General features: G+C 48.6%; 2 protein-coding genes across 2 annotated transcripts in view; one reads left to right on the forward strand and one right to left on the reverse strand.

Annotated features, from left to right (window-relative positions):
• Nucleotides 1-9956, forward strand: part of LOC134400592 (transient receptor potential cation channel subfamily V member 6-like) — a 101296-nt gene extending 91340 nt beyond the window's left edge. Inside the window, exon 15 of the mRNA XM_063129016.1 lies at nt 9408-9956. Within this exon, the coding sequence (XP_062985086.1) occupies nt 9408-9702 (295 nt within the window). The 3' untranslated portion in view covers nt 9703-9956. The remainder of the gene's footprint in view (nt 1-9407) is intronic.
• A 2574-nt stretch (nt 9957-12530) lies between these two features.
• LOC134400591 (ephrin type-B receptor 5) overlaps nt 12531-23870 on the reverse strand; it is a 174813-nt gene continuing 163473 nt past the window's right edge. Inside the window, exons 10-17 of the mRNA XM_063129015.1 lie at nt 23184-23239; nt 22969-23088; nt 21430-21677; nt 17005-17220; nt 16236-16385; nt 15913-16106; nt 13583-13738; nt 12531-12825 (exon numbers count right to left, since the gene is read on the reverse strand). Coding sequence (XP_062985085.1) covers nt 12717-12825; nt 13583-13738; nt 15913-16106; nt 16236-16385; nt 17005-17220; nt 21430-21677; nt 22969-23088; nt 23184-23239 — 1249 coding nt within the window. The 3' untranslated portion in view covers nt 12531-12716. The remainder of the gene's footprint in view (nt 12826-13582; nt 13739-15912; nt 16107-16235; nt 16386-17004; nt 17221-21429; nt 21678-22968; nt 23089-23183; nt 23240-23870) is intronic.

Consider the following 23870-nt stretch of genomic DNA (forward strand, 5'->3'; position numbering starts at 1 on the left):
AATCAAAGAGTTTAATAGTCCTGAGGCAAATGTTCTCCAGATTTGCCTCAATAGCAGTGATTTGAGCTGTGGGGAGCGTGATCGTATTTTTGTCCATGGCAGCTCACATCTGTTCATAAGCCATAGCCCCCCCTCCGCCCTCCACCACCACCACCCCCGCCCCCGGGTGTGTGTGCTGCTGATTCACCGGCCATTTCTCTCTCTTTTTCTGGGGCTCCTGTACTGGATGTGATTACATCGTAATGCTCTGTTCCCGATCAGATTCAAGTGTGGGCTGAAATCATTAAAAGCACATTAATCACATTAGAGTAAGAGACCAATGCTTCCTGAACTGCTCACGTAGGATATCCTAACCAATCCTGGATTTCTCTTGGAACTGAAGTTTCTTGGTCCTTTGCAATTATCTCTGAAAAACTGCTGAAAGGGGGAACGGGGCTCCTTTTTCAATTCCGATGAACATTTTTTTACAATGCCCCCCCCCCCCCCCCCGGAAGCATTTCAGTTTGGCTGCACCTACATCGTTGAAACAAGAAATTAGCAAAATACCTCATGAAAAAAATTGAATTGCCCTACAAACTCCTTTGGCAGCCCTGAACATTCCTTGTGTATTTTGCCCAAGCAGGAGCGTCCAAATTCCCCTCAAAATGTTACTTTGGGCACATTTCTTGGCAACTCCAGGTATAACCCCCAGTGCTGTGCTGGTTTTCACTTGTGTGGTGGCAGCTAAGTTAGAAACTGCAAATGTTTTAAGATTTGGGTCCCCGTGTGTTGCTGTTGGTCTCCTGGCGAGCACCCCAGCGGTCCCAGCACAATCTAAACATTTTCCTCTTTGTAGATAATTTGGTCTTTGTATGAATGTTAATTATTATATTTCAACAACTCAATAGGCATGCACAGTACACTTTTCCCCAGACGTTCTGTGTGGCATTGAGCTCTCCATGGTATATTTTGTTTACATCCGACCCACTCCTAACCTTTGTGTCTTAATAAAAGTAATTGCTTTGCCCACAGTAGTTTCATAGGCAGCCTGGGACTGTGCCAAGTTTCACACAGCAATGATCCCTGCAGCTCTTTCCAGAGTCAGTTAATGGTAATAATTTTCTGCCCTGGAAGGCGGAAAACACAGGACTTTTTATCCCTATGGGTTATTCCCTAGAATGGTTCGACGTATTTTGTTCAAACTTTCCAAAACAATAATAAACGCTTTCATGAGTTTGGAAAATTCCATGAGCGTTGAAGGTTAATAATTCTGGAGAATTAGGATCTCATGTAAATTTGAAGTTATAATTGTTGCAGTTTTACAATCATGAAATATAGCAGTTACTGAACACCAGTTGTGCTTAGCGCGATATATCTTCAAAAATGAGCTCCGGAGATAAAGGAAACAAGAATCTAAGAGGAGCCATGCTGGATCAGACCAAGGTCCATCTAGTCCAGCATTTGGTTCACACTGCAGCCAAGCAGCTGTCGACAGGAAACCCCCCACAAGCAGGACATGGGTGCAATAGCACTTTCCCGTTCATGTTCAACTGGTGTAAATGGGCATACTGGAGGTAGCATATAGCCATCAGGACTAGTAGCCATAGATCGCCTTTTCCTCCCCATGCAGCAAGCTGGGTTTAATAATGTCATGGGTTTCATTCAGTTTACGTTGGTTTTTATAAATTTTCAGTTGTAGAAGCTGTTGGACTTAGTGATGATCAGTTCACCCTTCTTCCAAAGTCCATTTCATACATTACACATCGACAAACCTGGCGTTGTGCCTGAACACACCCTCGACAGGGAGCTGCAGCCAGTCCCAGCTCCCTAAGACGCATACCTGTCTGATGTTTTCAAGCATGCAGGCGTTGCATCCCACACGTTACATTGTTAGGCACATGTGGCGCAAAAACCACACGTCTGCTTTCCGCATTGGCTGTCCGGCTCCATCAGAATTGAGGGATATTTCTGGTGTGCGAAGTTCCCATGTGATTTTGGTGGGGGCAAGTGATGTGAAGCCGTGGGCATCGTTTGTCCTAGGGATGGGTGAGCACCAAGGTGCTCACCCTGACATCATGGCTACCTGTCAGGTGTGACTGGCAAACACTCAGAGAGCTCTCTGGAGGGTTTGCCTGTAACACTCAAAAGAGCACAACAGCTGGTTTGGTCCCCCCAAGAGAGAAGCGTCATTTTGGGGGTGGAGAACTTGGGCAACGGAGGGGTCTGACAAAGGTAGGAGAGGCCCATTGGGTCTTTCCTCCAGTGGGAAATGATGTTCTGAGCATCTATTCCTGCCCGGGATCATGGGGTTGGGCTACAGCCCCCTTACCCCTCGTGGAGTGTCATTTCCCTGAAGGGGGAGAGGCCTCTGCTGCTTCCTACCACTTCCCCAAAGTGAGTGTTTTTCCTTGGGGCGGGGGGAGAGCAAGGGACAGTAGGCAACAGGGCGGAGGTGAGCCGAATGGCGCTGGGCTGCTTTCTGCTAATTGGAGCAGGGCTGTTCCCATAGTCATACAGCTCCATCACACCGGTAGGGTGACCATAAGGCCCGGAAAATACCAGAGGACACAGGGAAAACAATGCCGATCCGGCGGAACCGGGGCTGGGGGACAAACGAGCACCCCAGCGGTCCCAGTCAAACCTCGCCGGCTTTTTCTCTGGGCAGTCACAAATCTCGCAAGGCTTCCGGCAAGATTCCTGCGAGATTTCCACCATCCGCAAGTCTCGAGATTTGAGAGAGCTGGGAGGATTGGAGGGGGGGGGGCGCTTTTGCATACCCAAACTACGCAGCTATCGCAGAGGAGGCAGCAGTGGCTCCAGCCCTGGGCCGGCATGCCCAACGCCGACCATCACGGACCAGCAGCGGCAGCGAGGAAGGGAAGTGGAGGGAGGAGGTGGCAGCGTTGGCGTTTGGTTTGCTCCTGCCTTGTGCCAGGGCCCTTGCTTCGCCCGTGGCTGCCCCAGCCTGCTTCCTCCGGGGCCTCCAGCCACCACGTTTGGGGTGAGGGAGGTGGCGGTGACGCTTCGCTTTCTCTGGCCCGGGCAGAGTGGCCCCTGGCCTTGTGCCAGGCCCAGCCAAGGCGCGCTGCCTGCCCTGTAAGGGCTTTCCCTCCAGGAGCCCTGCGCCTGTGCGTCTGACAAAAGATCCTAAGAGATCCTGCAATGCCTTGTCGAACGCGCAGGCTCAAGTGAGGGGATGCGTGAGTGGAACAGCGGGTGTTTCTTGGGGGGAGGGGGGAGGAGGAACACGTCAGCTCATGCTTGTGTGGATCCCTCCTCCCCCAAGACGGCGAAAGTGTGGAGGACTTGTGGAGGGATTCAGAAGGGCTGGTTGTGGCTGAAACCAACTCCCTCGCCTCCTCCTTGACCTTCGCTCCGTGGGTTGCTGGAGCTTTCGTCTCCAGCTCTCATTTTTCTGACTGAGAAAGGAGTCGGCCAGAATGGGCTAGAACCCTTCCTGCCCTTCAGCACCTTCCTACGGTGCTGAAACTTGCTCCAAGCCCTACGCTCTTTTCATTCTGCCCGCCAGCTGCCGCCTCTTCTGTAGCCCCTGGTGCTTCTGCTCCCCCGTGCTCCTCTCTCTCTCTCGTTCCCTCCCCACTCTCGGGTATTAGCCCTGTCCCAGCCCCCTTTTCTCTTGCTAGCTCCCCTCCTCGCTCAGTCTCTCCACCCCACCCCACCCCACGCCTTCAGAGATGCCATCCTCCTCCCAGGCTCTCTCAAGCCCCCTCACTTTGGCACCCAGCCCAGGTGCCCAAGTCTCCCCTCACACAACTCTTTCAACGGATTGACCTTTGGGGAGGGAGGTTTGCTTTTCACCGTCTGCTCTGCAGCGTGTTCTTTCTGGGGAACCAAGGGCTGGTTTCCTTGTACATCCCTTGTGAAAAAAGAGGGGGGGGGGGGGAAGCGACACAAAAGGGCTGTAGGAAAAAGAGGCGACTCGCTCTGGTGCTATGAAATGTCAAATAGTTTCTTTACACTGTCAAAATATGAAAAATGTTCTCAAAACTTTAAACCAAACTTGCAGCATGTTCGTTCCAGGGAACCAAGGGCTGGTTTACTTGTACATCACCCATTAATGTAAATGTAAATATAATTAATAAGTAATTAAATAAATAAAAATATTTAATTAAATAATAAAATATTTTAAAAATTAATAATAATAATAATAAAATATTAAAATATTTAATTAAATAATTAAATAAAAATTTATGAAATAAATAAATAAATAAAATTAATAAAGCTCAAAAAGTCCTCAACCTTGGTGCCCTCCAGATGCGTTGGGCTACAGCTTGACATCCTAACCATGATTACCACGGCCAAATATTGTTAAATCTACACAGCATCTGTGTATGAATCAAGATTATCAAAAGCTAAACTCAGTTTAGATTTTCTTTCCTTATGAATGTTTGACTGTTTGATTTGCCCAATCTCAAACTATGATGTGTGTGCACAGCTAGGTTTTTGAAAAGCGCCATCAAACTATTTTAGCTGCAAGGCTAATGAACTGGCATAGTGTAGTAAATACTGTTTTTGCATCAAATAACACAATATTGTTTAAGCACATGGTTGCTGCTCTCTTTTTAGAGTGCTAGAGACCAGAAAGAAATATATTTGGAAAGCTAGATTTTTTTTGTGGGGAGGGGGGTTAGTAATTGTTGCCAACTCAATTATGCCCTGCAGGACAGTATTAGAAAAAGTGTATATTGATCTTTGTATATTGAAAATACTGTATGCTAAAACTCTGAACTTTCTTGCCAGTTCTTTTACATATTGCCTGCAAGTCTTTTCATGTATATATCAAAATGTATAAGGTTTGGATGTATGGCACATGCCCCCCCCCCCGCCCTTTACAGCTATTCTATGTTCCTACATAGATTTTCAGACAAGGGAATAACTTTGGACCATTTCACTTGCATGAGTTGTAGATCACAAGCTGAATATGAGCCAACAGTGTGATGTGGCTGCAAAAAAAGCAAATGCTATTTTGGGATGCATTAATAGAAGCATAGCTTCCAAATCACATGAGGTACTGGTTCCTCTCTATTCGGCCCTGGTTAGACCTCATCTAGTATTGCATCCAGTTCTGGGCATTGCGGTTCAAGAAGGATGCAGACAAGTTGGAGGCCTAAATCCAATTGCTACTCCTAACTAGAGTAGACACAGAGAATCAATGGAAACACTTACCTGAGTTCCATTGCTTCAATGTGTCTGCTTTGATGGGGACTAGCAATTGGACTGGTGATCTGACCTGTTTTTGTAATAACCAGAAATGCAAAATGTGATACTGCTGGACCTAGAATTCACTCAGCCACCAGAGAATCTGAGTTTTTCTTTTAAAAAAGGATTCTAGCCTGCAAAGATGTCAGTGGAAGTGTGTCATAATGCCTGCCGAAATCTCAGCATTTGAATACTTTGATGGTGATGTGACCCACTTTTGTTTTTGGGAGACATGTTTATAAAATAAACATGGGAAGTTGTGATGTTGTAGTCTTGTCCCTTTCCCCCTTTCTCCAAACTCTGACTGCATTTCACAACAGTAATGGTTTAGTTGTAGGATTCGGAGATGCTCAACAATATCATACTTTATTGACTTTTAGATTCTGGTTTACAATTCAATAAACCAGACATGTGACCAAGGCCACACCCCTTTGGGGGCGGTTATGTCAGGATGGGCATACCTTCTTGGGGGCTGGACATGTTGGGTTGGGCACGCCTCCTTGAGGGTTGACCATGATGTCCTCCTTTTTGGTTTCCAAAATATGGTCACTGTACACACCGGGGGTTAACACGCTCCCTGCCTTCTCTTCTCTGCCCATGTTCTCCTTCCTCAAGTTACTTCCTCTTTCAAGAAGAGGAAGTACACAACGACCACAAGGCCTACTAAGTCTGCTGTTCTAATGGCGCTGCTTCTCCTGCACACAGGAGGAGAGAGCAGCGATTCTGAGTTTAAAAATACATCGGACTTAATCAGGGGTTTTTTTTGGTCGTGCGAGGAAGGCCAGAAGGGGCGCGGGAGGCAGACGGCGTCATGTGAGGGACCTGAGCAAACTCCGTGAGTGCCCAGTAAGGAGCGTGCAATAAAACGCTCGTGGGATGGAGCTTTGAGTCAGTCCCCCTTGCCACAGTTGCTTGCCCCCTCCCTCGCCAGTTCTTCATGCGGGACCTTCGGTTCCCCGAAGAAATGAACACTGATAAATGCTAGATACCAAGACATCATGAGAAGACCCAGCTCTGTTGTGGAGAAACCGAGCGACACAGATCTGCTCCAAACCCCCACATTTCCTCGCCATTCTTACCAGGCCTCTCCGCCTTTCTCACTGTGCTGCAAAGAGGGGAATATCCGCAATGCCTGGCTCACGGCGCCAGCCCCCTTCGGCCCCCTCCCTGCCAAATATACACACAGTCGCTCCCAGCGCAGCGGCCACATCTGCTGTTAACATGAGTTAGGGAGGTGATGGCACTCGCTAACCATCTGCAATTGTTCGAGGCATAAGCATACCAGCAGCTGGTGAAGGCAGGAGGCTGTTGCGCTAATAGCACTATGTAATTTCATTAGTTGCATTTGTGGGGGGGGGGGATCCCTGCCCCTCTGGCATCCAGTGTTGGCTAGGGATGGGGAAATGACACAGCCAGGATCAGTGTTATGTGGTTTTCTTGCACTCCAAGCCCCCCCCTCTCCTTTTCTCCCCTGCGCTTTCCTCAGCAGAACACAAGGGGGAGCCTCTCTTTCTTTAGCACCCAGAGGGTGGGTGGACACACAGCCTTGTGCAGCCGGCGTAATCTTTAGGTGGCAGCTAAAGCTGCTCTGAAGTGGACCAGCTTCCTTCACAAAAGGCTTGTGTCTCCCCTGAGTGTTGCCCCGTGGTGGGAACTGGAGAGGAGGGTTAGGAGGGCTCAGTCCTGGGCCCAGTGCTCTTCAACATTTTTATTCATGATTTGGATGAGGAGGTGCAGGGAACGCTGATCAAATTTGCAGAGGACACCAAATTGGGTGGGATAGCTAACACCCTGGAAGACAGAAACAAACTTCAAAGTGACCTTGATAGGCTGGAGTGCTGGGCTGTAAACAACAGGATGAAATTTCATAGGGATAAATGCCAAGTTCTACATTTAGGAAATAGAAACCAAATGCACAGTTACAAGATGGGGGATACTTGGCTCAGCAATACTACAAACGAGAAGGATCTTGGAATTGTTGTAGATCGCAAGCTGAATATGAGCCAACAGTGTGATATGGCTGCAAGAAAGGCAAATGCTATTTGGGGCTGCATTAATAGAAGTGTAGCTTCCAAATCGCGTGAGGTACTGGTTCCTCTCTATTCGGCCCTGGTTAGGCCTCATCTAGAGTATTGCATCCAGTTCTGGGCTCCACAATTCAAGAAGGATGCAGACAAGCTGGAGCGTGTTCAGAGGAAGGCAACCAGGTTGATCAGGGGTCTGGAAACAAAGCCCTATGAAGAGAGACTGAAAGAACTGGGCATGTTTAGCCTGGAGAAGAGAAGATGGAGGGGAGACATGAGAGCACTCTTCAAATACTTAAAAAGTTGTCACACAGAGGAGGGCCAGGATCTCTTCTTGATCCTCCCAGAGTGCAGGACACGGAATAACGGGCACAAGTTAAAGGAAGCCAGATTCCAGCTGGACATCAGGAAAAACTTCCTAACTGTTAGAGCAGTGCGACAATGGAATCAGTTCCCTAGGGAGGCTGTGGGCTCTCCCACACTAGAGGCCTTCAAGAGGCAGCTGGACAAGCATCTGTCGGGGATGCTTTAGGGTGGATTCCTGCATTGAGTAGGGGGTTGGACTCGATGGCCTTTTAGGCCCCTTCCAGCTCTGCTATTCTATGATTCCATGATTCTATGAAACATCTACATTTGATTCTTATATTTTAAAAGTGAGGAAATTCAAAAGCAAAATATCCGCAGGTTTCAATATTTCCTCAGAAAGCAACACCCCAAACTCCCCACTCCCCGATGCTTAGCCACAGCCAGTAGTATAAGCAGCACTGTGGGCAAGTGAGGCTGAAGGTTGTAAGGAAGAAACTGAAACAACGCAAACGTGTTTGCGGCGAGTGTGGAAAAATCAACGTGGTGCTTCTTGACACTTAAATTGAACATTTTTATTGAACGTGAAATGAGATAAGTGGTTTTGGCACAGCTTGCCCCAGAAGAGAGGAGCGTTTCGGGTGTGTCATCATGTCCTACTTGCTCCTATTGTGCTTTTGGAGTACATGTGCTGCTTGAAGGAGGGAGGTATATTTGCAAGGCGTTGGTTGCATGGAGGAATCTTCTGTGTTGGTGCTGGGGAGTCTATTCTTGGTCTGACTGTCTGACTCTTTGCACGGCTGTGCTTGAAGAGGAAATGAATTAGTGGCTTTTTGGTGGGGGGGGGGGGGTCACATGCTATTTGCAAAATGGCCTTTACCATAGAGCATAATCATACTTCCATTGTATTCCTGCTAATCTGTGTGGGCCTTTCCTGGTCATGATCACAGGCATAATTAATTCCTGCCTACTTAGCTTTCAGAAAATCTGGTGCAAATGAATCCCATTTATGCACTGTACAGGAAAAGTACGAGATGATGGAAATGTGAAATGGCCACAGCCGATTGCTTGCTCTTTGCAGCTGCCCTGCTGGTGGCATTGGAGTGGGGGAAGCTGTTTTTTCTTACTCCTGGTTTAGACTGTAGGCAAAAATAGGGATGTAGCTACTGTTGGGAATGGGTGGTTTGGGCCAGTGCTTGAATTATGAGGGGAAAGAAAGGAGGCCTTTACACGCCCCTCTCTCTGCCCCCCACCCCAATGTTAACCAAAACACGCCCAGTAGTTTTAGAAAAATATGTTAAGTTAAGGGGGTTCCATCACAAAAGGTGTCTGGGGCCATTTTGGACCCCCTTTAATTTGATTTCCCTGGTTTTCAGCTTTCATTTGAAAACTAAAACCCTTTTACTGATGGAGATATGAAGAAAAAGATTCAGGCAGTATTTTACCCAATTGCTCACCAAGAAGCTTTCATGCCGATGAATGGTAGCCCCCCTCCATGCACCCCCATATCATTAGCACTTTCTCTCCTAGGGTTGGATGCAGCCTAGGCAGACTACGTGTGGGGTGGGTCTTCCAGGTCCTCCCCTTCCCTCTGCAGCCTCCCCACGCACCCTTCAGATCTGCTCTGGATGGTCGCCAAAGACGTTGGCATCAAGCCCCAATATTTCTGGTTACAGACATGGCAGGAATGACGCGTGTGTAAATGCAACATTGTACCTGATTTCCTCCCATACAGCTTGATTCAACATTTTGAGACGTTTTAATGTGCAGGTCGTCACGTTGATTCATAAAGCTGTTAAGCAGCTGCCTTCAAGTTTGAAAGAGTAAAGCTGGGCAGTCAGCAATGGCCTTGACATCTTTTTGTTCACATCTTGCTTGCAGGGTTGAAGGTCGGCTCGAAGTCCGGCAGCAAACGTACCAGTTAAGGGCTAAGACATTTGAGCCCCACCGAAGAGATGCCTTTGAAAAATACTTGAAGGTCAAACTGGCAGGGCAGACAGAAGATGGACAGATTTACTCAAAGCAGCAGAGGTCCTTCAGCACTCCTTCTGACACACCAAATGTATCACGGAGGAGCTCAAGTCGTGGCTGGGACATCTTACGGCATAACACACTGGGCCACCTGCAAGGATACACCAATCACGCCATGGAAGAAGAGGAGGTCTACCATGTGTAAGCATAGGAACTATGACCTCTGTGCCCATGGATCACACCAGCCTAAATTCTTTGGCACGGATTCTTGTGAAATGACTGTTGATGGTTTGGAACTTTTACTGTTGGAAGACTCAGGAAACATTTTTTGTTATAGAAGTGCAAGCAAGTACACCAAAGTTGTAGCATTGCCACAAGTCTAAGGAATTTTGTGGGGGATGGCTGGGGTGGTGGCATCCTCTTTGATTTCAGAACCTCCCATAGGTGTTTTTAAATCTTAGGCCTTGGGTGGTGGCCTAAAGATGACTGGTCTACATTTGCTGTGGCATTGGAGAATAGGGTTCTCCTCAGCCACGTAGAGCTCCTGTATATTTCACAAAACTACTGAATGGTGTCAAGAGCAGAGATGGGTGCATTTCACCACATCTATGCCAGGTGTTAACCCAAGGCTGGAGCAACAGATGTCAGAATGCTGCTTACCTGCATCATCTCTTCTCCTTCTCCTCCTTCTTCTCCTCCTCCTCCTCCTCCTCCTCCTGTGACAGCAGGTCGTAATGCTCTACTTTTTTTTCACCCCCAATGTACTTTATTGTTTCTTGTATCACCTATTTCATCCCACAAACTCTTTGAGGTCTTCCGAGAAGGGCATTCAATGCTTCCTTAGAAAATGTGTTGCACCCTCCAGCTGAGCTGAACAGTAGGGAATTTCTTATGTAATTTAATCTACATTCTGGCAGCTGAAACCTCACCCTCCTTGCCCCGCACCTGGATGGCAAAAGGCAATAATTCTGCAGTCTTAAGACCGCTTTCTAACGTTAGGAGCATTTTTATGTCTCATGGCTGTTAGTTAAGATCAGAAGCCAATTTTCTTCAGTACCAGGGATGGAAAACCTTCCCCACCACCCCTCACTTGCTCTGTATTCTCTCTCTCTCTCTCTGCACTCTTTCTTGAGCCCCCCCCCTCTATATTCTCTCGCTCTGTGCTCTCTGTCTTTATGCTTCCCCCCCCCCCCCCGGTGCTCTCTTGCACGGTGAGCAGGGAAACGTGGAACGCTATGATGTCACAGGTGTGGACAGGAGACAAGCTCTGGTGCTGTGAGGTTTGCAAAAAACGTTTATTGATGTCCAAAGAGCTCAACGTTTTGGATTAAAGAATCCTTCGTCAGGAGCTGGAAAGGTTGGTAAAATGTCAACTGCTGCTGTCGTCTGCTGAGTTCCAGTTCACTGGACAGCGTTCTGTATAGAAGCTGTGTCTCTCAGGAATCATTTGCCCGTGCTAGCGGTTCGAGGACCTCTATACAGAACGCTGCCCAGTGAATTGAAACTCAGCAGACGACAGCAGCAGTTGGCATTTTACCAACCTTTCCAGCTCCTGACGAAGGAGTCTTTAATCCGAAATGTTGAGCTCTTTGGACATCAATAAAAGTTTTTTTGCAAACCTCACAGCACCAGAGCTTGTCTCCTATCCAAATGTTACTTGGTGCTTTTCCCCCTCCCATTCATACACGCAATGATGTCACATCACATATTTTAGTCTACTACATGTAATCCGGGGCAAGAAGAGACAGCGTTGAGGGCCGATGCTTTTGACTACCATTGCCACCACTCTGAGAAGCAAAAGGACTATCGTTTGGTCGGACGAGCTAATTTCATTGAATGCGTTTAAAAAATACCATTGCCTCTCATTGAGGCTGAGGTTTCTGAAACGGCTGGGTGACAGAATGAACCTGGAGCAACCCGGCCTTATCACTACTGTACTGGAGATCCTCCTCAGTGCTGCTGTGGTGTTAACCTCATTTCCCTGCTTGTACTTGTGCTTGTGAATTTTGGGTTTGTTTTCCTAAGTCTTCGTTGAATTAAATGCCATTTCCTTGTATTTAATGTTGATGTTACCGGGGGAATTTGGAAGCTTCTGCAGTCCATTTCCATTGTGTTGAGTCTAAGTTTTTCAAGTAATTGTTCTTTCATTAAAGCAATTGTACGTATGCCTTTGTCCAATTAATTACGTTACACCACATGGCACGTAATGATGAACGGGCTTCACTCTCCTGGATGACTAGCACCCCACTCCCCTCCCCTTATTTAACTCTGGTTTAAATAAGTTATTATACATGTCAAAACTGACTGTGTCCGTGTAGATCAGCCTTCCTCAACCTGGGGCGCTCCAGATGTGTTGGACTACAACTCCCAGAATGCCCCAGCCAGCTGGCTGGGGCATTCTGGGAGATGCAGTCCAACACATCTGGAGCGCCCCAGGTTGAGGAAGGCTGGTGTAGACCCTCTCTCAACAACGCCAGATTTGAAAAGTTGCTAAACTGTCTTGATTAGTATCAGCCCGTCTAACAAAGCCTTGTGCACACACTTATTTCTCTGTCAAATGTTTTATTTTGTTTTCTGTGGTCTGAATATCCGGTTGGAAACTTCAAAGAAGACTTCAGTGCCCGGTGGGGGGGGAAGGGGGGGCAGGCCCCACATCCTCTTGCTTCACTCTTAGGGCTGCCTCTGTTCGATCAGCCTGAAAGGGAGCAGTGGCTGAACAAAAGTTTCAAAGAGATTTCTCTTAGCATCACAGTCGTTCGGCATTTTGCTTGATTCAGTTCAAGGGATGTCTTTGAGAAGCGGTCAGCCCCAAAATACACTCTGTTGATGTCTGTAATGGGTTCAAACCCAAATGTTGATACAGAAGTGGCAGCATGTGCATTCCAACTCCAAAGCTATCTTTCCAGCTCTACCCTGTGTACTAACTCCCCACCCCGCCCCAATGTACAATTCCACCCATATCTAAATGCCACAGGATGTATAGTGTCTCAAGTAAAGATTGTTTAGAAAATGAAGGAACACCCCCCGCCCCCTCCCAGCTCACCCTTACAAATTGCCAACAGTTCTGGCCTGTGAAGTGGAGTGCAACGTTTCATGCACCATCCATCGGCGTCTGAAATGGATTGCTCTGCCTCCCTTTTACAACAAAAGGTCCGTTTACATCTCCAGGTCCTTTAAGGGGACGGGTGGTGATGGTGGTGGTGGGATGTGTTCGCTGTGTCAGACTTCAACAGGTTCAAGCTGGTTGAGGTGAACCCGCATGAGTTGGATGCTATTGAGGATCTTCTTCTGGTGACCCACCAGGCAGATGCCGAGGCGCTGGATGTCTCTGCAAGTGGAAACGAGGAAACTCTTAGATACTGTCTGCACTGAGAAACTCACCTGCATCCTTACATGGCGCTTTCCAGTACCTGACTGTCCTACAACGGACACACAGAGGCACAGAAGTTCCCACAAATACTTATTTCTACGGAGGAAGGGCCAACCGTGGAATATTAAGAATTGGGACTCTCCAGGCAGAGATTTGGGATCAAAACAGGATTGAACTGATTTTGTACCAAATGTCTCTGATATTTGTGGTCTATCCACACATGCTGTCCGTCTGATTTCAGTTAAAACTGACCTAATGTTTTTAAACTTAAAAAACGCCCTAAATCTCCCCGAACACAGAAAATTAGTAAGTCTAGGAGAAGTGTTCAAGCCTCGCTTGGCATAGTTTTCTACAAGTAAGGCTTCCCCCCACCCATGAGGAAAAAATACGCAACCCCTCACATGTAGTCCAAAGTAGTAGCATCCAGGAACCGCTTTACTGCATGATGGTTGACTAGACCAATGTGGCCTAGTTAATCCACAGCGATATTTCTATGTTCCTAACGGCTTGTTTGCGTCATTTGCCCCTATGCTCTCCTCCCTTTGAGGGCTTTTTCACACATTACGTTTTCTGGGCGTACGCCTAAATTTAAAGGGGGTGACTTGCATGATACATGTCTCAGCAAATTCATGTACATCTCAGAAAATTAATCTCCAAGTACACTAATCAGCGAACCACCGCCTCCTCTCACGCGTATGCGTGTTATTGCTCTTACTCTAGAGTCATGCGTGAGATGACATCAAACGTGGTCAGGCCAGCCTGGTCAAAGTTCTCCTTATAGCGACCCATCTTAATGGCATCCAGCCACTCGTGGGCATTGGTGAGTGAAGGGAAATCGGGGGGTGAGTTGCTCAGCAGATGCTGGGATGGTCTGTGAGGAAAAAAACACAAACCAAGACATTTGAAATGAGCGCAAGAAAATGTTTTTATGTCAGCCAGCGGCGGAGGATCTGCACCTTTAAATACACAAAGGGACACACGCACCACGGATCCCTGAGGGGTTTTGGGGTGTCCTCTGTGTGTTATGCGTTTATGGCAGCAAAACCAATCCAATTATTGGCATACCTGCAGCAAACCGGGCAGCTGCATCGGACGGGAATTGGTACTGTGCTGATATTTTCAGCACCCCATTCTGGAGGTGGGGGGCGTGAGAAATGGGACGGTCCAAAAGAAAGCACATATGAAATTGCAGGCAAAGTGTGAGATTTTTCGCAGAACTTCTCAGGGCGGGGGCGTTGGGGCTGACCTTGCTGCCGTCGTGGCTGAGTGCTTTGTCTCTGTCTTTCCTTCCTTCTACGATCCACATGTCCTCCACTTCCCTCCCTGCTCCAGCCTGGGGTTTGCTGCCGCCGCTGCCGCCACTTCCCTCCGGATCAGGGAGAGTGCTTGGCAAGGGCGGGGCACAGTACCTGTCAGTCACTGCCCCTCTGTCCCTATTCAGGCAGGAAGTGGCTGCGGCAGGCCCTCCTGCACAGGGAGGGAAGAGCCTTTGCAAGCACAGGCCACAGGGGCTGATGGCGGGGCACCCTGCACTCGCCAGTCTCCACCTCTTCTTCCCCTGCCAGAAAGGCTGCCAGTGGGGCAGCTGAAAGCCAGGTGAAGTTAAAAGAACATCTTCTTAACCCTGGGGAGCTCCACCGGCAACCTCTCCGGGACCGTGGCATGCCCAGACGATGACCTCAAGCACGGGAAGTCGGGCCAAGCGGCGAATTGCCCACAGCGAAGGAAGATGGCGTCTCAAAAAAGTTTAAAGAGAGAACACCGACACCCTCTGCTATCTTCTTCAAAACCTCTTTGAGGGCAGTAAGCCGCTCCCCCAACACCCCAAATCTTCAAAGAAATGATTGTCCCATTCATAAAAGAAGCAGAAAGTGTCTTCCTCTTTCACAAGAGGCAAAGAGTTCTAAACGGGGTTCAGCGCGGCGCCAAAGTGAACGGGCGAGAGAAGCCCTGCAGGCTCCAACTGGGTTTCTTCTAACTCCCCACATTTCCTGCTTTACCTCGCCTTATAATTCAGCCTGTAAATAAAGGCCTCTTTCTGTATTGGATCAGTCTGAATGAAATGTACAGAACTGAGGACTCTTCTCTTCTCCCCAGGCTCTGGATGGAGGGTTGTGAGACCCATGGGAAAATCCCTCCATGCTAACAGGAAGCATTTCCGTCCTCCGTCCCGAAGCCATCTAATCCTGGCTGAATCTATCCTCAGGGACCTCCTCTGTGCTGACACTGAGCATCTGGCTCTGGAAAGCTGGGAAAGGCAGATGGGAACCCAGCAGTTTCATAGAATCATAGAACAGCAGAGTTGGAAGGGGCCTACAAGGCCATCGAGTCCAACCCCCTGCTCAATTTCCAAATACATCCTTACGAGCTTTTGCTGAGAAGGCTCCCCCCTCCGCTCCGCCCGAGTCAGGCCCTTCTTTGCGCACCCTTCAGACTCTGGGATCTGGCCCAACAGCCGCACCTTGCTCAATCCACAAACCATGGCCTTCGGGGATTCTGCTTGCGTAATACCCCTGTGAATACCACCAGAGCCTGGATGGCTCGCACACTGCGGGTTGGTTTAACAAGCCCAGAGTCAGACATCTAGCACTATAACGATAGAGCAGAATAAGAGCAGGGCTGGTGCCATGATAACAGCTAAGAGGGTGGGCTGTGAACCAGAAGATTCCTGGTCCAATCCCGCTTCAACCAAAAGGTGGCCTTAGGTAACACTGTCCTGCCATACAAGGTTGTTGTAAGGATTAACTATGTATCATTCACAATGTGCTTCGGAAAAGTGCTATATCAATGTGACGTGTGGGCTGTGTTTATTAGGATTAGGGCTCCCCTCCCCACAAAACTATCCTGAGGATAAGCTTCTTCGTTTTTGGAACGTGCATGTAAATGATACATTCTGCATTTCTTGATGAAAATGTGCTTTTGTTCAGAGGAGGCCCCAGACCCCAGGTCAATCGATGAAGTAGGAATTAGTCACTACCCTTCCCTGCTTCCCTTCTGCGTGTGGGGCACGCCCACCCCACGTGCTTCCCCACGGCCCTGGCCCACCTGCTGTTCCCTGTGCCAGTAGCTTTGAGGGCGGACGGCTTGCGAATCATCTTGTCCAGGGCACTGACAATCTGCTCATATTTGGGTCTTTGGACCCGTTCTTTCTGCCAACAGTCCAGCATCAGCAAGTGCAAGACGGTGGGGCAGTCTGGGGGAGGCGGCAGGCGGTAGTCCTGGTCGATAGCATTGATTACCTGCAACAGATGAAGAGATATATCAAGAGACAGTCCCATGGGAGTGTGGATGAATGTCTTCGGCCAGCAAAGAGCTGGATTAGAACACGGCCAGAGGGGAAGGGAGGTCTGCTACATGTGAGAACTTACATCCTGATTGGACATGTCCCAGTACGGCCTCTCGCCATAAGACATGACCTCCCACATCACGATGCCGTAGCTCCAGACGTCGCTTGAGGATGTGAATTTGCGATACTGGATAGCCTCTGGGGCAGTCCACCGAATGGGGATCTTGCCACCCTAGAGAATAAGGAGGGAGGGGGGGAGAGAAGTGAACAAGGAATATCCACCAACTCAAAACAAGTTTATTGAAGTCGCATTAAGTCTTGTCATTTCTGAGTAAAGGCATGGAACATTGTAAGAATGCAGCTTGATTGTGCCTTTTCTGCCCTCAAAACATCTCAGGCCTGGGATAAATTTTTTAAAAGGTGGTACTATAAGTTTTTGGCATGGTTTCAGGCTCAAAACAGGAAAGCCAATTCCTCCTCGGAGTATGTTACAACCAGGATGGGCACCTATTGACTAGTATCAGCGACTCCAAAAATGCAAATATTCTACCAATCACCAGAGCAAGTTTAGATGTTTGGCTCTTTTAAAGAGCAAAATGAAGGGTCAACTCACTTGCCAATCCAGTGTTGAACTTCTTTACATATGGGCAATCTGAGGGCAATCAATTGAAATTCCTTAGGACGACCCCCCAAATTCGCTCTGGATTTCATTTTAGGTGGCAGCTTGAGGGCAACTCTAGAGTTTATTTTACAACATCTGGCCTTGACAGGACTCAAGCTGTCAACCTCTAGGACTTGCCTGCCTGAATATTCCAGGGCTGTGTCAGATTGCTTCCTGAGCGAGAACTCACCAAGGCCCCCGTATAAGTTGGGTTTGAAGCATCATCTTCCAAGAACCTTGACAAGCCGAAATCGGACACCTTGCAAACCAGGTTGCTGTTGACTAGGATGTTGCGGGCTGCCAAATCCCGGTGGACGTAATTCATGTCTGAGAGGTAACGCATGCCGGCGGCTATGCCCCGCAACATGCCCACCAGCTGCAGCACGCTGAACTGCCCTTCCTTTTGCTGCGAACGGCGTACAGAAGAGAGGGGAGTCAGAGAAAGAGTATCCAAAACGTTTCCCAGTCCCCTGCCCATAACGGTAGCACGGCACGAGAAGAAGATCGCAGTGGTGACTAAGCAATATGAGCTTAAGCAATGGCAGCTCAGAACAAGGATCGTCTCGGGAATGACATTTCTTTTTTTCACGGTAACAGAGAAAGAATTAGCTGGACAACGATACACAATACAGGAAAAGCCCAAGGAGGCTATTTGTAAGCAAACAAATACTTGCCCGAATAAGAACCGAAACAACCCCAGAACTACGGTCTAGTTCTCGCTGAGGTGGTAAACCAGTGCCTGGGTTTTGCAGAGGGACCTCCCAAGGCTGAATGCTCCTCTGTGCAAAACAGCCCTTCAATATACGAAACGGGCACTTTGTGGAGAAGGGTTCTAGTGTGCCTTGCCCTTGATGGGTTCGTTTTCTACCTGGAGGGAATATTTTTGTCTGGAGGATGTCAGCCCTCACCTGCATTCTGAAGTGGCACAGCCCCCAGAGACCGACATCACCACCTCAGGGAGAATGAGGGCAAACGTGCTAGGAGATGTTTTTTTAAAAAAATCGGCAAATAAATATAAACAACGTGCAAAGAACAGGAATTCTAAATGGTTGGCGAAGGCTAGGAAGAGACTCAATTTACTGGCTATGGCAAGGAGACAGAGCTATTTGAAAACACAAATAAAAGCGATAAGCTTTTAACAACATTATTAAACCAAGATAATTTGAAGACATTAATACCTTCTAGTAAACAGGGACCAAAGTAACTTCTACTCAACGAGGCATTGGTTGGGAATTTTAAGAATTTCTGTCGACAACTATATACTTCAGGAAATCCAATATGGTATCATTTTAAGAATCGGGTCAATATGCAAAATTCTGAACATTATCCTTTGTTAGAAAGTCCAAGATCAGAGGAAGCGATGGAGTCATTCAGAATTTAAAATATTTTTTTTAAAAAACTTGTGACATAAATGTATTGCCACCTGAAAAGTTCTGGCACCATTGCTAAACCACTACTTGATTTTAAAAAATAGTTTTTAAAAATAGTTTTTGAAAAATAGTTTTTAACTACAAGGGATAGAATCCAAAAAAAAAATGGTCATTATCCCCAAATCGGGTAAGGGTAGAGACCCAATGTCCTCCTACCAGCCAATTTTGTAATTGGCTAAAGATGTTTAGATCACTTCAACAATATTGCTAATTGTTTGAATTCCTTCCTAGCTAATTCTCAATAAAGGAAGGAAGAAATTTCAGCAGATCAGACTGGATTTATTCAAGGCACGTTCATGAATGATAATTTTACATAGGTTATTGACACTCTCCCTCAAGTTAAAGCTAAATCCCAGTTATAAGTTTATTCTTGGGACACAGAAAGTGCTTTTCAAGGGGAGTAGTCTACAGCCTTTCCTGACCTGGTATTTCAGAACCCACTTATTACCTTTTGATCACATCTGTGTTGGGTCCTGACAACCAGTGAAGACGACCAGTGTTCCAGTGTGTACTGGTTTTGTGTGATGTAGGTATGGGATTGAAAGCAATCTAGATTGATAACTTTATCTGATAACTTTATTTTGGGTGATGGTGGTTAGGAACTATACAGGCTTGTCCCCCAGTCTCCTCTTCTGCTTGGTCTGTCATTTTCTATTCTGGTCAGAAGTAATGAAATGAGACTTCAATCCTAAACACACTTAGGGCACAATCCTGTGCCCATTTGGATTGTATGGAAAGGAAAGGAAGCTCTCGTGCAAGCACTGAGTCATTACTGACTCTTGGAGGGACGCCAGCTTTCGCTGATGTTTTCTTGGCAGGCCTTATAGTGGAGTGGTTTGCCGTTGCCTTCCCCGGCCGTTATTACCTTTCCCCCAGCTCACTGGGTACTCATTTTACCAACCTCAGGAGGACGGAAGGCTGAGCCGGCTGCCTGAAACCAGCTTCCGCTGGGATCGAACTCAGGCCGTGGGGAGAGTTTCAGCTGCAGAAACTGCTGCTTTACCGCTCTGCGCAACATGGGATTGCACAGTTATAGATCCATCTCCCAGATCTACTGCCTAAAGGCAGATAGGATGCTATGGAAGTGTCCCTCCACCAGCTGAGCGGCGCTTCCACTGGTAAGCCCCAGTACGCCTGCAGAAAGCTTTGCAGGTGTACATCTACCACCAGTCTGCCAGTGTTAGGTCGCAAAACAGGGCATTCTGGGAGAGGGTCAGAGGTGGCCTTGGATCCAAGGCGTCTTTGTTTGCCCAATAGGCCTCAGGATCAGGCCTGGCCTGGACCTGGTGTCGACGTTTTCTCTTCTGTTTGAATGGGAGGGGAGAAGAAAGGAACCACTAGTGAAGAGAGGATTAGGTAAGACCCCCTTCCCCTCTCAACTGGCCTGCCGTGGCTGGCATGAGCTGGCAGAGTTTTGGAAATAATGGACAGTCTGCCACTTCACTCCCCCCTCACCGAACCCCCCCCCCCCCACTTAGCTTTGCTCTGTTTCTAGGGCTCCATGGCCCCCAGGGACGCTTACTTCCAAGTAAACATGCACAGGGCTGCACTGCTAGAAAAGGAGCTGACACAGAAGAGAACATAAACTATCGCTCTGTTCGGGAAGCTTGAGGAATTTGGTCTTTGTGAATTCCCATATAAAGATCTGGTCTGATCTGCTGGACTATTATGGACTGGACCTAGTTATCCACTGGGTTTTGCACTTCCTGACAATTCTGACACAGTTCTCGGCTCAAGAATCGTATCAAACTATGTTTTCAATGTGCATTTTGACAGAAAATATGTTTGTAAGAATATGAAATATGAAATATACATGCAAATGTTCATGTGTGTTTTCTTTAAATCACAAACTAATGTGGAAATGGGACAGAACAGACTCACGGATGGACACGTGTGAAAGTGACGCAGACCAGAAATAAATTCTCTGATCCTTATGCCGAGGATGTAGACTCTGTGTTGATGAGCCCAGAGATTCAATTCTGGAGCTCAACACAGTAGTTTTTAGCATGTTCTCAACCAATAAAACAATTTTTTGGAAATTGGAATGAATACTTTTTACTTTCGAACAAAGGTGCCAAAAATGCCCCCCCCAATAAACGTGTGGGGGGGGGGAGGAAAAACTCTCCAGAAATGGGGTTCTATGGTTCCTGCCCTATAAGCCTCCGTCGCCCTCAGTGCTTCCTAGGGAGCAGTGCCCAAATGCTCCTGCACACTTCCTAGGATGCTGCAGCAACAGGGCTTCTCTGGCAGGAACTACAGAGCCTGCTTCGGGTGGGGTTTTTCTTCGCTTTCTGTTTGTTTCTGAAAATGTTCCAGGCAACCCTCTGCGGGATGTCAGGATTCTTCAGCAAGAGAGTGAATTAAAAGAGGGCGAAGGGCCGGGAGCCAGGATTCCTGGATGGTTCGAGGTTCCTGGCAGGAGTGTTGGTTTGATCTGATCAAAACAGGCGCCAGGCCCCGAAACGCTCTTGGGCAGGAGCTGGATTTGAGTGAGTGAACGAGTGGGGTGGGCGTATCTGTGTGTGCGAGAGTTGTATGCCGCACGTGAACCTGCCTGCATGTTGTTTACGGGATAAACCTCCTTCGTCACCCCTGCCCAAATCATTCAGCCGTCATTCAGACCGTGTGACGCCCGTTGTGCAAATCCCTCAACTGGCTTCTCGTCTTCCCCTGCAGCCACCTCAAAGGCATTCAGAGTTCTCCACATCGCTGCCCCACCCGATCGCTCTGACCTCTGGTGACACCTCGCACTTCCTTCAAGCCCTTCTTCCAAACCCACCTCTTCGATGGCTTGAGCTCCCCAGGTGCAAAAGCCTTTGCTCCGCTCCCTCCCTCATCACCTTGGCAGATCTCCCTCCCCTCCCTTTGTCCCCCCTCCCCAGCCCGGCACTTTGCTTTTTAATCTACGTCCCTCTCTAAGCTGCCGAGGACACGCTCACGATGCACCATCATCGGTGGACCCCAGTGCTGGCCCCCTTCCGCAGCACACGGTGGGACACGCCAGGAGCTGCTTGCTGCTCACAGCCCGCGGGACGGGCCAGCCCCTGCCAGGCTATGGAAGCCTTGTCCTCTTTGCCCCCGTGTCCAGAGGCCCGGCCTTGAGGGAGGGAAACGGGCATGCAAAACGACCGGGGCGAGGGAGACGGGCGGGGTGGGCCTGGCTTGGGGAGGGGAGCTTGCCGTACCCGCAGGAAGGAATCCAGAGAGCCGTTCTCCATGAACTCTGTGACAATCATGACGGGGCGGCTCTTGGTGACCACACCCTCCAGGCGGATGACATTCGGGTGCTCGAACTGCCCCATGATGCTGGCCTCGCTGAGGAACTCCCGGCGCTGCTCGTCGGTGTAGCCTGCCTTCAGGGTCTTAATCGCCACGGTGTATTCTCGCTTCCCTGGAGGCTTCAGGCGCCCAAAGCAGACCTCTCCAAACTCTCCTGCCAGGGGTAAGGGATGGGACAGATGCCGCGTCAGACAGAGGAGGGGCAACCGCTTGCTCTCGTTGAAAGCGGGAGCCACAACGGTCCTGGGGAAGGGCGCTGCTGCCCTCGGCACGTTTCGAGACTCATTAAGGGCCTCTTCTCGTCCTTTAGAGCTGGAGGCGATTCGATTGATCAAAGTTATGGTATTTAGCCTGAGGAGCTCAGGCCAGAGCACAGGATTCCCCCTTCACCCTCCTTGCAACCACCTTTTGTGAAGCAGGTCAAGAAGAGCGACTGGCCAGAGGGAGCGACCGGCCAACGTTGAAATTGACTGGGGATTTGAAGCTGGGTCCCCCCCTAGCCTGGGCCATTCTAACCACTATACCACCTGATCAACCAGTGGCCCTCAGGCAACAGTTTTACAGGAAAAAGAAGACCCTGGGACTGCGGCAACCAAAGACCCTGCGGGTAGAACCTGCAGCCAAGTTGTAGGTGGTGGGACTGCTACTACCTCCAGTAATGGGAGACTCCTTCGCGGTCAGGACAGGGGTGAAAGAGTGAACAGCCGGACCCAGCCTTGAGTTCAAGGCCCACGAAACTTCAGGGCATGTCAGTACTCCTTGCAGGCGATGAACAACAATTGCCAGGTCCTTGCCCGAAGAGGGTTCTTATACATCATGAGTGGGTAACCTGTGGTCCTCCAGCTCCCATCAGCCCTAGCCAGCATAGTCAAAGGTGAGGGATGATGGGAGTTGTAGGCCAATCAATCAATCTGGAGGGCCACCTGTCCTTCCTCTGATACGTGGTTTGCGTAATCGCCCATGTTCTACTGTGGCATGGGATCATGCCAGAGGAAGGTGAATGTGATGCTTCTTTAGGTGCATGTGTGAACGGGGCGTAATCTTCCCCCTGCTCAGACAAGAGCAGGTGCACTGTTGGAGGAACACGGGGCAGCAGCTGCAGCAGCAGCTCTTGCTGTCTCAAAGGACTTAAAGGTACAGTAACGGGCCTGGTGACTTTTCCCAGAATGCACCGCCTCTCTAACCCCTTCAGTGTGCAAAATGAGGCCTACTCTGTGAAGATATTGACATGAGGGCCTTGGGCCAAATCCGTATCAACAGGAAGTCCACAGTGCACTTGAATGTTGTCAAAGTGAGGCAACGACTACACCAGCCCAAGAAGGAGGTTAAAGTCGCCATGGAAGGGGGAAGATTGCGTGAGGCTCTAACTCAGGTCAGGTACCCTGCAAAAGGGGACTGGAGCGTGATGGGACAGGTGAAATGGGAAATAGCCCCCCCCCCATTACCTGATCCAATGACCTCCTCGATCTTGACAAAAGAGACATCAATTTCCTTGGCAAATTCCCGGATAGCTTCGTTGGGGTCTTCATAGGTGGAGGGGTCAATGTAGTATTTGACCCCAAGGCCTGTGAGGGAGAAGCGAGACACTAGGCTCAGCCCCACGGATGACCCTCAAGGGAAGAGGGCTCATGAAAGGTAGCGGAGCCGCTCCGCCACTCACCCCGTGTGCTGATGTACTGTTGTAGGCGGTCTGTGTAGGGAGTCTCTCGCCTTTTACTGTGGAGGGAGAAAAGGTAAAAGTAAAACAAAAAAGGGTGACTTTCCCATACCCATCGCCCCGCAAACACTATTATAGAGCTGGGAAACGGTGCCGAGAAGGTCAACCAAAACAGTCAAGAGGTTGGAGCACCTACCTGATAAGTAAAGGCATTTCAGGATTCTTAGTTTAGGGGAAATGATGTTTACTAACAACCAAACCTAGGCGTTTCCCACATTGGCAGGGGTTGGACTAGATTTCCTTTGAGCCCCTTTCCAATGCTATGATTCTAAGATGTGGCTTTGGCCACTAGCTCAGATTGCCATTGTTGGCAACTGGCCTTTGGTCTAATCCAGTAGGGCTTGCATGATGCTGTTCGGTACTGGATGAATACATCCGCGTAAAGCAAAACTGTACCTGCCAATTCCACTGGGAGTTTATGATAACCAAATGTAACTTAGGGCTGGTCTGATGTACATTTTCCACTACCAAAGCTTTAGGCTTTTTGTAGATGGGATACTCAGCAACACATAACACACACACACACACACACCGGTTATATCTGAAAGACAATTTCTGACAACGCTCTGAATAATATGCCATACAGAACAGCTGATGAGTCCGCTTTCAGTGAGATATTCTCTGATCTGT

This window comes from Elgaria multicarinata, chromosome 6 (genome assembly GCF_023053635.1).
Source record: "Elgaria multicarinata webbii isolate HBS135686 ecotype San Diego chromosome 6, rElgMul1.1.pri, whole genome shotgun sequence".
Lineage (NCBI taxonomy): Eukaryota > Metazoa > Chordata > Lepidosauria > Squamata > Anguidae > Elgaria > Elgaria multicarinata.